Raw genomic sequence first — 13,491 nt, forward strand, 5'->3', positions numbered from 1 at the left:
AAGTGATGTGTTTAGGACGGTGTGTGGTAGAGTGCTATCGCAATTCATTTTCGTTTCTTTTTTTTTCTTGCGCTCCAGCATATGCCGACTTGATGGAAAGAAGAGAATCTTTTTTTATTGCCAGTATCTTTGGTGTGAGTGAAGCTGGCACACAAGTTTTCACATTGCAGAGTGAAGTGATGGAATGCCGATTGTGCGCATTTTCTAGTTTAGCAGGTAACATTTTATGATCCCTTTAATATGCACTGACAGCACACAAGCATCTTTTGTATTTCATCGCGCAAAAGGTGTCTATGTGCTGTGTGATCTCTGTGTATGTTACAGAGTCCAAAGTTCAAAAATTCAGAGAGCACTACAGAATCTGCAGCGGAGCAATGCGAAAGCCTGAGTGTTGCTGCTGCACACTGTACATTGCGCACCCTTTGTCGAACACAACCATCCTTCCTTTGAGTTCAGCAGCTTTCTGTAATTGGTTTGCAGAAAAGGAAAGGCACGGTATCTGTCATTCGTGGAATCTCGCTGCTATCATCCTCACGGTAGACAAGGAGAAATATGATGTGTGTTTCACAATCCCAGGCATGGCGCATTTGGTTAAAGTGCTCGGCTGGAGATCCGAGGGATGGAGGTTTGGTTTCCGGTGAAGACAGGATTTTTGTTTTTCTGATGACGTTATCAGGATAATTGACAAGTTGGATCCCGCGGAATGTCGTGAAGTAGTGGGACTCTTCTCGCACACGGGCGGGCACACTGGCAAGTCATGAGCCATAAAATGTTTTCGCCTTAAAATCTTGGAGCCCTTCACTGTGGCGACTCAACTGGGAGAGCCATTATGTAACTTCAGGACTTACAGTGGAAAGTGACATGGAAACACTGTGCGCCTGCCCTCCAATGTCTACTGCATGTTCCGAAGTTCCGTGAGAAGTTTCGAACTTGAGTTATGCGACCTGCTTTGCAGCCATTTTTTGGTGCAATTGTGAGTTGCTAGTATGCATGAGTCCTTTACAGTAAACGTTCTTTAACACTTTCCTGTCCGCGGGAAAAAGGGTGGTTTTTGGGTGGCGTCATTATTATTTTTTTTTTTTCTTTAACAAAACTTGCTTGGTACAGGAGTGTTTAGTATCTGTAGAGGAGAAATTCCTCTTCATAACGGTATTAGTGACAATCAACATATTTATTGAATAAGTGATGAAAAAAAAAAACTATGAGCAAAATATTGTAGTAAAAAAACACACAAAAGCATCAGTTTTTTGATACAAATAAAACAAAAAATTTCAAAATATTATTTTTTACAACAAGGACCAAAACAACACAATAACCAAACAGGCGAGTTGGTGGAACATATTGACTAGAAAACAGCTCAAGAGGCGAACACCAAAGCAGAGAACCACAGGACAGCGCTCGTCCTGTGGTCCTCTGCTTTGGTGTTCGTCTTTGCACTGTTTTCCAGTCAACCAATGCAACATTGCAGCAAATTCTGGCTTTCTGTATACAGTATTCGCTGAGTTAGAAAAGAAAACAGCAGCCGAAGCCAACCCCTGGCTGTCCTCTAGTGGAAAACACGACTCCCTGCACTGCCGGTGGCAAGTAATACTACCCAAAAGACATTGTCACCCTGCAGATAACAATTGTGACCTTCAGAACAGTGATCTCTTCCGATCAGCGCGCAGCAAAAGCGGAAATTTTTGGTAAGCGAACTCGAAACTTGTCGAGGCGTGGTTGTCGACGTTCCGGGTCGGTTTAACGTAGTTTTGCTGTCAGTGCTAAAGTCTGAAGAGCTGAATTCGTCTTCAGAGTCATCACTGCTGCATCCAAAAATGAGCTTTCGGATGTGTCGAATTCCGCGGAAAGGGCCGTTTCCGCGTAGCAAGAGCGCGTGACGTCGACGCCATGATGTAAACAAGAGCGGAAAAATAAATCAAAACCAAAACTGAAAAAGGTTCCTCTATTTCCCATTGGAGGATGCCACTTGTCAAGGAGCACCTAGAAAGCTGGAAAATTTGAATCCTGAAACTATAGATAGCGGGCTATCGATGGGACTAGACATGGACAGAAAAGTGTTTCTCTCATATCTTGGAAATATGTTGTCTAAATATTTTCAGGGTCATGCATCTGTGTTTGTCACTGCTTATATCGAAAGTCATTCACAGTGAAATTCGGTTACCTTGAAATCTGGCCTGCAAAAAACTAAAAACGGTACTTCGGCTGGCATTTTGCAGCCGTCAAGTCGAGCCACAAAGCAGTCAGTGAATAGTACATGCTGGCCTGCCACTCAGTGGCTCTCAATGCCTCTTTGAATTTTGCACAATTCTGCAACAGATAGCCTGCTTTGCAGGTCAACAATAGTCGGCCATATTGAAAGGAAGGACTTGGAGAGTATCAAATCTTGGCGTTGAGGTGATGCCATACAGCTCTCTTAGCAACTCTTAACGTAACTACATGCTTGGTTAACATTGTGGAGCTTGCATTGGAAAGCAAAGCTAGTGGCATAAATTTTTACTGATCAGTGCACGGGAAAATTTGAGCACTTTGCATAACTCAAAGCTCTGTTTATCTCAATTCAGTTTTTAAGGCGCCGATTGAATAAAGGCTTGCTGTATTTGAAAATCCAAGGTTTTGAGCGGTAGTCACGAGGCCCCAAACTGAGCTAGTGTAACTAGGGTTTGGACTTTCCGTAATTTTTTTAAATTGCAGCCGACCTTTTTTTTTTGTGTGTGTGTGTGTGTGTTTAGTTTTGGGCACTTCTTTTGTATTTTCTTTTTCTCTTTTTTTTTTTCTTCAAATGTATATTTTTGATATACATAAATTGCTGACTTTATGCAGCGATTTGATATGATGGCCCTGTACGGTCAATTAGTTTGCCTTGACGTTTTTACCAGCGTGAATGCGTTATTCACCAGTAATTAACTATCGGATGCTAGTACTTGGAGCTTTTTTTGTGCGTAAAATGAGTTGCTACAGCTATTAAAGGAACCATGAAAAGCTTTTTACTAAAACTAGAAAATTCGCTCAAGCAATAGTCTCCATCGGTCCCCTCTGCAAGACAAGAATTTTTGAGCTAGCTTCGCTACTCCGATCATATCGGCTATCAAAAATGATGCTCCTTCTCTACCTCTTAACTCTGCACACTCAGGCAAGCAGGAAAAAAACTGAGGGAAAACGAGCCACGCTGGCGCCCCACCCCCATCAGTAAAACACGTTGGGCTAGTTGGTGCATTGCATGAAGTAAGACTAACCGGCCAAGAAGACGCACACAGGAAAAATCGACACAGAAGGAAAGAGCCTCTTTCCTTCTGTGTCGATTTTTCCTGTGTGCGTCTCCTTGGCCGGTTAGTCTTACTCCACCCCCATCACTTGGAAGGGAGTGGGCACACTCACGAAGCTCATTGATGTCAACGGCAAGGGGACTTTTCAAAAATTATTTGTGAATTATGGGTTCCAAGCAGAACTTTTAAATTTAACTCTTGATACTCACAAAGTTCACCTCTCTAGATTTCTTTGCATTTGAATACTACTACAATTATCTTTTCAGGGTCCCTTTGAAAAATGTGGGTGGTTACAGATAGTACTCTTGCTCGATCGTTGCGGTAGCGAGAACATAGATTTAAATTTATCACCCATGCGCAGATTCATGTCAGTGACCTACATGCAGCTAATAACCCTGCTTGATCGGCTGACTGGTCTAAGCTGCCCTGCCTTCCTTCCTCTTTTTTATCTGTTTAAGCTGGGGATGAGAGTCTCTTCGTGCCTTGCTTCACGATAGACGCTCGACCAGAATCTGGAGGATTGCAGGCACGCATTTGGCTGACACCATTCCTTGCCTAGGGACTCCAAGCCTAGCCCTGTTAGCTAACCACAGGCCACGTGTGGCTTTAATAGAGCACACAGGCGCATGCCTTCACCTGTATGTAAGTGACATGAAAAAGCACTACAAGAGCTCCCATAAAATGCGTTCTGCTCATGTTATACGACATGTTATGGCTCTGCAACCCACACTGAAAACTTACCTTGTGTTCCCTACAGCTAAAATTGCATAGCTGTGCTGCTTACCAACAGTACGGCTGTTGCATCAGGCTCCTTGCTTCCCTGTTTAGTAAGTTTTCAACTTAAACTGAGCGAAACTTGTTCTTCGCAGCTTGCGAGATATGCCTTGCATGTCAAGGACACTGACCTTATTCAGTTGAAACCAAGTTTCGATAAATGAATTGGCGTACTTTAATTGGTTTTAATATGTTTAACTTAAAAAGTTCAGCTTCTTTGGCAAGTGATGACCTGACGTCAGGAAGAAGTGTTTCTCAGTTGGGATAGAAAGGAAAACTTGCATTGTTAGGCTTCGGTTGGACTCAAATAATTCTGAACCTTTCCAGCATATTACTGCTATCAGGTTTCAGGTGCCTTTTCTGGTTCTTAGCCTATTTGTTTTATTTTTTTTTTTTTTTGGGGGGGGGGGGGACAGCTTTTAAGTGAGCCTGTTTGCATTTGCCATGTCCTTGAATACTATAAATGCTACCATAACTGTCAGTAGGGCTCAGCCTTCGCTGCTATTGATTATCATGATCAGCCTGACTATACCCATTGCAGGGCAGAGGCCTCTCCCATATTCCTTCAGTTAACCCAGTCCTGTGCCAGCTGCATCAACTTGACCCCTGCGAACTTCTTAACCTCATCTGCCCAGCTAACTTTCTGCCACCCCCTGTTACGCTTTTCCTTCCCTTGCAATCCAGTTTGTTACCCTAAACGACCTCTTATCCCATATGTCCCCGGCCCATGCCCATTTCTTCTTCTTGATTTCCACTAAAATGTCATTAACTTGAGTTATTTGAGTTGAGTTCAACTCAACTAGAGTTACTTCTTTGACCCATTCTGCATCACATGCCACACACCATTTTCCCAATGGGTGCAGATCAAGTTCTTTGCCTTGCACAGATCAAATATGTCAGTCAGGCCGCCCAGGTACCATTAAACTCGAATCACCATCTCCAGTCGTGACTGGCTGAAAAAACTGCCCAGAGGCTTTTAGTAGCCCACATGCTGCTTGTCAGGGTTCGAAGGTACCCGGGGATCAGTCTAATCGATATGTGCAGCTGAGAGCTAGTTTTCCGGTGTGTTGTTGCTGCACTCGTGCAGATGGTGAACGGGATATCTGTGATGGCCAACCCCACTACACTGAGGCTGCCAAGCGTGGAGGAGGTCCAGGGGCTACCTGGCGAGACTGCCTGTTCGGCACTCCACCCACCCCTGCCAGCACCCGCTCCCAGTGCCCCTAGCAGCCTGCCACCCATAGGCTGTGCTGTTAAGAAGTGACACTTCCAACAGCATTTTTGCTGCCCACAGGCCTGCTTTGCCTTTGTCTCTTTTTCCAGGCCTGCCCCGCGGGGTTTTCGTCACTGATTCTCCTAAAAAGTCCACTACATTGCCACCTGTCCAGCTCTTCCTGCTGTTCGTCCCCAGATATTATTTTTTTTCACATTTAGCAAGAACCTTGGCCTTTAGCACACTGTTCTGATAACTTTTTATTTCTACCCAAGCAGAGCTCCTGAACCTTGCTTTTTGTACTACTTACAGTGACTGTCTATGTAGTTTGCTACACACTTTAAGCATTAATGTTCTTGCTCGTTTTTCCTTTTTTCCTTGTTTATGTGCACAGTTACCATTCAAAAAGGTCTTGTTTCTGCTGATCAGGCATAATGGGAATCTTGTTTACATTTTTTTGCTAGCAAAGTCAAAGATCTTGTTAGATACCGAGAAAAAAAAAAAATCCCAAGGAGCTTCATTCATGCTACGCCAGCACTGTTGTGAGGGCCAGTGTGCATCGCAACCTAACAGCTTCATTGGAAGTCAAGGAAAAACAAAACATGCTTATTGGCAAGCATTTGCATCACTTGTGCTAAGCACTTGCAGATTTGATTTCTTGCTTTAACACAGGGTATTCATTTTGCTGTTTACATTAGGCTGTATCATTTGGACAGTTTGGTTTGACTGCACCAGCAGTATTTATAGCATGCAGTATTCTGTCAGTATTAAACACCACAGATGCTGCAGGGGTGCACAGCTCTGCCAACAAGCTTCTCTTACATAATGCCTGCAGTGCTGGAGGAGAAAGGGCTTTGCATGCGAGATGCATATGCTTTCTTCTTGCTGTCTGTAGAAAGCATGGGATGCTTGTATATTGTCAGCTGCAAAGTCCCGATATCTGTGATTTTGGTTGATAGCTGCCTTCGCTGAGCTCACGGACTTCAAACTGCTAACGGAGTGAACTGTGGAATTGGCAACATTTAATTAAGCTCAGAGATCTGCTCACTTCATTATGCTGCTGCAAAATACTAGATATTGATGGTCATTTGTTAAACTGGTGATGTGAACCATGACTACTTGATTATTTTGAACGTTCAACATGCAGAACATGACTAAGTCTTTGTGCTATTCGCGTGATATGGCTCAAGCATTGAGAAGTGTGAAGCTTAGTCATCGTTTACTTAAAAGGGTCAATGTGTGCGATGCTTGCCGACTTTTGATGCATTGCATGAGATTAGGCTGTTAGTACAGCAGTTGCACCAAAGCTCAGCAAAGTGCACTGCATTCAGATATTTTGTCTAGTTAGTTCTGTGATTGTTGCTAAAAGAGTTGCCTTCAGAACTGCGGTGCAAGTGGCACACAGTTTTTCTCCTGTTACCAAGTGCAACCAAGCATATTTCCAGTGGTGGTTTGTGTGTCATTGTTCATTTTGCGGCTAGCACAGTACAGTCCTGTCTGTGATGATGGCAAGCAGTGCCACTCATTTGCTGCTTGTGCCTTACTCTCATAGTTGCTGTGATGTCTACTTAACTAAAACTTTACAGTTGTCACCTCTTGTTTGGAAAAAAAAAAATGTGATACCGTCCTCTTTCTCTGCAGGTTATTTTTTTCAGTTGAACAAATAGTACAGAAAATTAGTGAAAAAGCCTGTGATTGGTGGCTAGTCAGTTTTCATGTGTCAAGTCGTATATATATATATTATACAGATACGTAATATATCACGAGGCAACTAGTCACTGCACTAATAGCCCCAAAACAAAATTAGAAAAGCTTGCAAGGGGCAGATTTTGAGATTTATGTGTTCTATGACATCTTAGTGCAATCTCACCACCCATATCTGCCTTTCCTATTTAAAAAAAAAGAAAAAAAGTCCATTATTGTTTCAGGAGCAGTTGTCATTGTATGCAAAAAACGCAGTGTTGCATACTTTACTTAACTGGCTTTGCAATAGTTTGCAAGAAAGACTGGTTTTCATGATGAGAACCGGATGTTCAGTAATTCCTGAGGAAAGATGTCATATTCCTCTCCCCTGTTTTTAGTAAGCCAAAGAAAGTGTATGTGTGTTCATATTATGTTTACCACACTCGTTAAACACGGCCGTTAAGTGCACTCACAGTGCCGTCCTCTCATTGCCTTCAACCATTTTTCTGTGCCATATGTGAATGAATATTCCATCAACTTTCTTACCGGTCATAGAAAGTATGTCAAGAGACATTAGCGATGATCTCAGGTTATTGATGGATGATGAAAGTGCTCCATTTCAGATTTCCACATCTCTACAGTGCTGTCTAACCACAAGTATTTTCTGACTTTTTTTTTTTTTTTGGTGTGTGTGTGTGGATTGCACGCTCTCTTTTTTTAAGCGTCTGAGCTAGTAAATTCAAATGTGTCGACAAGTTCAAATTTTGAAGGGTGTAGGATTAATTAGTTCTTCATACCAAATATTTTTATTCATGGGGTATAAAGCAATTGGGCATTTTTTTAGCTTGCATTTTTTATACAAGTGCTTTTTTGGGTACAGAAACTGTTTTTTAGTGGCATCACCTTGGTGGTAAGAAGGAATTTTGGCCTGTGACTGTTATATAAGTATATGCCGTTTTGGTATCCCGAAAGTTGCTGTTTACAATACGGAGCATGTATTTGCTGCTGTAGTAACAATAAAAAATGAACGCGGAACCATGTCTTCATTTCTGCAGAAAAATGATTTAGCATACCCTCTCAAAAGTAGGTGCTGACTGCAGGAAGAGCATAACACATTCTGTAGTTTTAAACAACTTTAGTCTGCAGTAATCTGCACACACACAATTCCTTCATGACGGAAGGTAGTCCGCTATTAAAGCTTTTCTGGTTACCAAAATAAAAGCTGAGTATCGTTTCATGTTATAAGCTGAATTTTCGTGAGCTACTATAGTAGCCTATCTTGTCAAAAGTAGGTGCACACTTCAAGCATATAGCATGTTTTAGGGCTAAGTTGTTGGCTTGTTCAGTAGTACGCATTCCACTGTTGATTTGATACTTTAGCGGCAGTGGTGGTGGCACAAGAATCCTGCGCTAGCACACTTTGCAGCACGCAAAATTGGATCTACAGTTCAGACTCGTTAGCCCCAAGCCAGAGCGCACACAAATGCGACCTTGTCCTTTTAGTCTCTTCCACGCCGTCCGATGCTGCTGCTTCCGAGTGATGTGGAGAGGGAATTTTGGCACACAGCGCTACGTCTTGCCTCATGGTGACCTGAGGAATCCGCAACGTGGCCTAACTGGAGGGGAGGCCATTTTGCAGATTGTGAGCAAGTAAACACCTTACTGTTCGTGACGTAGCTATATATCTCGCCGGGTGTTTTTGCAGCATGAGCTGCATCTTGATTAATGCGAACTCTTGGGGACAACCATTGAGGCAAGACAAAACGGTGGCGTGAAACTACGGGGTGTACCAGAGCGGAAGAGTGCCAGCACGCAAGGTGCATGCAGATAGATCCGCGATGCCTGATGCGGAGGACAACATAAACCCCCTCGCTGATTGAAACCCTCAGTGGCATTTGATGCCTGCGGGGCAAATTGCTTCAGCTCCGCCAATGATACCCCATGTATTCATGCCAAGCTCTTGCGCGTCCCTTGACTGCGTGCTAGAAGCAACTTGCGCAAATTGGCCAGCCCGTGACCCGAGCCACCTGTTCTGCCGTGCAGCGCTGCAGGCGTTTACTGTGTTGAAACGAATTGGTCAAAAACCAATTGTGTTTTCGCCACCCATTGGGCCTGACTGTTTGATATGAATTGGTGCTTCCAATTGTGAGTTATTGGCCACCCATGAAAACCAAATGGCTCATCAAGTGAACTCAAATGGCACACCCAATTGAGCCCAAAAATGGCTTGAACTCTCATAGCTGACAAAAAAAAATGGAAATGCAATTTCAATGTTTTTTGTTGAGGAATTACAAGGAAGCCAACTTTTATACAAGTGGACTGAAATTACTTTTTACGGAAATGAGAGAAGCATGCATCACACACATGGAACTAACACAGATTCAATGTATATATTCACAGGATGCTTTGCAGAGGCTTATATGCTCCCTTCTTTGAACAGTGCTGCTGGAACCAGTGACACACCTCTGTTATTCGAAGTTATCTTAATTAATTATGCCTGCACTTACAGTGGACACTATAAAGTCAATTGATAAGATTTGGTGTCATATACTTTTTATGAGAAGTTAAATTGTCCACTGTTGTCTCAGAGGTATGTATATGTGTGCATATCTCTGTCAAGGATATCACTGACGACTTTCCCAATTAGGAATGTTCCCTTTGGACCAGTTAGAACCAATGAAAAGCCCAGTTGGCAGCCCAGTTGATTTTCATTCCCAATTGGGAGTGAAGAAACCAACTGGGCATCCCAAATGGGATTGAAGAAATCCATTGGGCTTCCCAATTGGGAGTGAAGAAACCAGTTGGGGTGGACAGGACCCATTGGACAAACCATTTGGGATTGGCAGAACCAAGTCAATCTGACTGGTCGTCCCAATGGGACCTGTTGATTTTTTTGACTGGGCAACGCCTAATCGTGGCCAATCCCTCTTGTATGCGCCATTTTTATGAGGACAACAACGCTGTGTGTTCTGTCTTCGTCCTTTGTGGGGTTTCATAAACATGATCAGCTGCACTGCACCTCAACTCTTGCTGGCTCAAGACGTGTGTTTCCGACTCTTCAAGACGAATGCAGGCCGCACACAGCAGCAGCAAGAGAAGGCAACTACTGTATTTGCACGTACTTGCATGTGGCTAGCGTTGAAACGCGTAGTAGCCGAAGTCCGACAAGATAACGACTGTTTTACTCTATAGACAAATGACAGCTGGCTCCTCTCCTGAGCCAGCATGGCTCCCGTACACAATGTGGCGCGGCCGCGGCATCGCCTTCACTCGACACCGAGCCGCAATTCCAGTTCTTGGTGCAGCAGGTTCCTAGAAAGACAACCGGGCATCCTTCGTTGATCTCCGGTCGCTCACTGCCCATGTGAGTGAGTGAGTGAAATAAACATAAGGGAGCGGTATGTCTAGGTGGGGTCCCGAGTCCGGGACTCCAGCGGCTCCCGCTTCTTTCCGCGCTCGGGTCACGATCGAGGGCCCGTTGGGCCTTTAGTCCAGAGCTGGTTAGGCCAGCCTCGACCCACCCCTCAACTGTTGGCACTGCATTTGGGTGATCTGGAGGATTGTGTGGGCAGGTCCACACCATGTGGCAGGCTTGCCTTCTCCCCGCAATATTTACATTTGGGGTCACAGAACCCGGGGTGTATTGTTTAAACGGGCTGGTGTGTTATATGTACAGTCTTTGTCATAAGTGTAGAGCCCAGGGGGTCTGGTTCTAAGCCACTTCGTGCGGCTTGTAATGCATTTCCAATGTTCCAAATCTCTTGATAGAATATTTTTTGCCCTTCCCTCTTCAATGGGAAAGACATCTACTAATGCTAACCAGCGCTACTACACGGCTCAGAAGTAGACCCCCCGGGGACTACACTTTTGGCAAAGGTTGTACCTCTCTGTAGGCGTCGCCATCGAACTTACTCCGCTTTGGAGCGCCCCTTGGCTGGGGGTGGATATTTTCTGCAAGTGTCTGCTGGGCTGTAACCTCTCCGTGTCAAGGCAGCAGAGTAACGCCTGGACCTCTATCAGCTCACGCTGATTGATCAAGGCGCTGAGCCAGCTTGTATATCATTCAAGCTGTACTTATCTTATTTTTATTTTTGCTGTTGCAATAGTTCACTGGGAGCTGCGCGTTAGGGCAGAAAGTCAGGGCCAGGGGCGCTGCGTCGCTCTCTGCGTTAAAGTCCTCTGCGGCAGCGCCCCCCATGAAGACCTCGAAAAAACCTCCGCGCAGTGCGGCCACGTCATCTGCTCCTCGCTGCATTGAAAAGCATGTCGTCTGCTCCGCGCTGCATTCCAGCGCGTGTTTGCGCACGTTTGTTTCTCTCCTCCTCCGGCCACGTTCTGGCCGCCATCACGCTCCAAGAAAGGGGGCAGAAAAAAAAAAACTAATGAACCCCCCCCCCCCCCCCCCCCCCTTTTTTTTTTACCACTCATATCTCGCACTTCTTTCAGTAGAGTGGATAGTTGGTAGAGTTGGTACATATTGGTAAGGATTAAAACCAGCGGAAAGACGCAGACAAGGAGAGAAGCACACAACACCAGCGTTGTGTTGTGCGCTTCTCTTCTTGCCTGCGTCTTTCCGCTGGTTTTAATCCTCGCACCTATGTTTGCAACTGGCGGGGCCACAGCAGCCATCGCGGAACCGATCGAGTCGGCCTCAAGAAACAGATATACGTCAACCGTTCTATCCTCATACGCGATGCTGCTTCGGGATCGCTCAAAACTGCGCATTCGCTAGAGAAGCAACTGATCGAACTAGGAATTGCACAGAGAGTGGAGAGATGTTCCCGTCTACATGGAAAGTCGTTTCGTGCGAGAGAAAACTGCTGCAAAAATGGCATGCCTCGGCAGCTCAGTGGTGTCGCGAGGGGGGTGAGCGCGCTCTCCGCACTGAGTGCAGCGCTCAGAGAGGTGCAGCAGGACATAAAATAATTGGGGGGGGGGGGGGGGGGGGGGGGGATGAATTATTGTGTAAAGGCGCGCATTGGTGCCGCTGAGACACAGATCAGGCGAAAATCCTAACTGGTGCAGTTAGTTATTTAAGGAACAATTAAGTTTCCAGTTTATACCATGGTTGGTTCCTAGTTGGATAATCAACTGGGAATGTGTTCCTTAAACCAGCTAGACCAGTTTAGATTTTCACCGGTGCGATTTCTTCGTAGAACGAATTATTCTATTGTGAGGAGTGCTTGAAAACAAACGCACGTACCCTGGAAGTACCAGCATTAATCCGATACCCGTCGAAAACCCCTGCGCGGGAGCGTGACACCCGTCGGCGGCCGCGCCGCCGCATCACGTCTGTGTATGTGCAGTTCACTCCTTTTCCAAGCGAAGACCGTTGGCAGTATCTCTCTGGCAGTCTTTCGTCTTGTTTAGTTATCTCCTGTGTTTATCTCGCTCCTCGGCCCAGTCACACATCCGCCTTACTTTCAAAACGCCGAAAGGTACGGAATGCACGTAAAATGCCATGAGTGGAATGGCAAGTCTGATCACTACGCGCTTACTAGAAAAAAAAAATAATAAAATAATGAGAAGAAGAGTACATTTAGCAAGGCCAGGTGCTTTAAAAGGGGAATTGAGAGTGAATGTACCCATGCTCACGTGGTGAATTATGCGGTTCTTACCTTTTTTCTCTCAAGAGTTGTTAAAATGAGAAACGCAACTGAAAGCGCTAAAGAAAAAAAAAAAAAAAAGGAGTCTGGAGAATAACATCGTCTCAAAGCTCCAAAAAGCCGTTTCGCGCTTGATATTTTCTGTTGGTAATGGCATGCGCGTACTTTGCAGTCTGGATGCGGAAGTCAACTTGCACCTTGAACTCTTTGTATGAATGTCTGCTTTTAAAATAGCCGCGATATTTTTGTTATAAATCATGAAGAAAACTGGCCTTAAGTGTTCAAACTTTTTGTGTATCGGTCGGTTCTTTATTGTTTAACGAATTTGTGCGAGGGATACGTTAAAGCTTGTTAAATTTCGTATAATTCTTTGCTCCTTGTGACTTTTGCAATGTCGTGTTTTCTGGCATATGTCCATCAGAGGTCCTGATGGCTTATCTGTTTCATGACTTTAGTTATTTGCTGTGTGTTCCATTCGTCCTTTGGTTATAGATTTGGTTCTTTAGTTCTCACTTCTCATTCCTATTCCTGCGCGCGAGCATAGCCTGACATTGTTTGTGTTCGTCATTCTTTTACTCTGAGTCATCATTGCCGGCATAAGTGCAGTTGACGTTAGAAACTTATTTCTTACGCTGAATTCGTGTAACCAGCCAAAGAATTAAGAGCTCGATCCGCACCGAATGGGGACCCGATCTCCCTAGCGACGCCACTGCCTCGGCTTCTGGTGAATGACCCAGGTCATTAGGAACCCCTCATCGTTAAAGGTAGATATATGTCATTGATTTCGAATGGTAGCGCCGCACCAGCGAACTTCCCCTGGCCGCTGTCGTCATGAGCCAGTTAGGGTAAGACGGCATGCTTTGTGCCTGTAGGGAATACACCCAAAACTTGCCGAAAACAGGCACCATGGCGCCGGTAGCATCCTGTGTAATCGTCACACTGCTGAAGCGAA

At 44.8% G+C, this 13,491-nt stretch overlaps 1 protein-coding gene across 6 annotated transcripts in view; it reads left to right on the forward strand.

Moving 5' to 3' along the window:
• bol (boule homolog, RNA binding protein) overlaps window positions 1-7,967 on the forward strand; it is a 49,240-nt gene extending 41,273 nt beyond the window's left edge. For all 6 annotated transcript variants that reach the window (XM_084593922.1, XM_084593914.1, XM_084593915.1 and 3 more), the window contains one exon: window positions 5,125-7,967. In XM_084593922.1, coding sequence (XP_084450048.1) covers window positions 5,125-5,264 — 140 coding nt within the window. In that variant the 3' untranslated portion in view covers window positions 5,265-7,967. The remainder of the gene's footprint in view (window positions 1-5,124) is intronic.
• Window positions 7,968-13,491: the final 5,524 nt, after the last annotated feature.

This window comes from Amblyomma maculatum, chromosome 2 (assembly GCF_055883805.1).
Source record: "Amblyomma maculatum isolate TAMU_Amacu chromosome 2, ASM5588380v1, whole genome shotgun sequence".
Lineage (NCBI taxonomy): Eukaryota > Metazoa > Arthropoda > Arachnida > Ixodida > Ixodidae > Amblyomma > Amblyomma maculatum.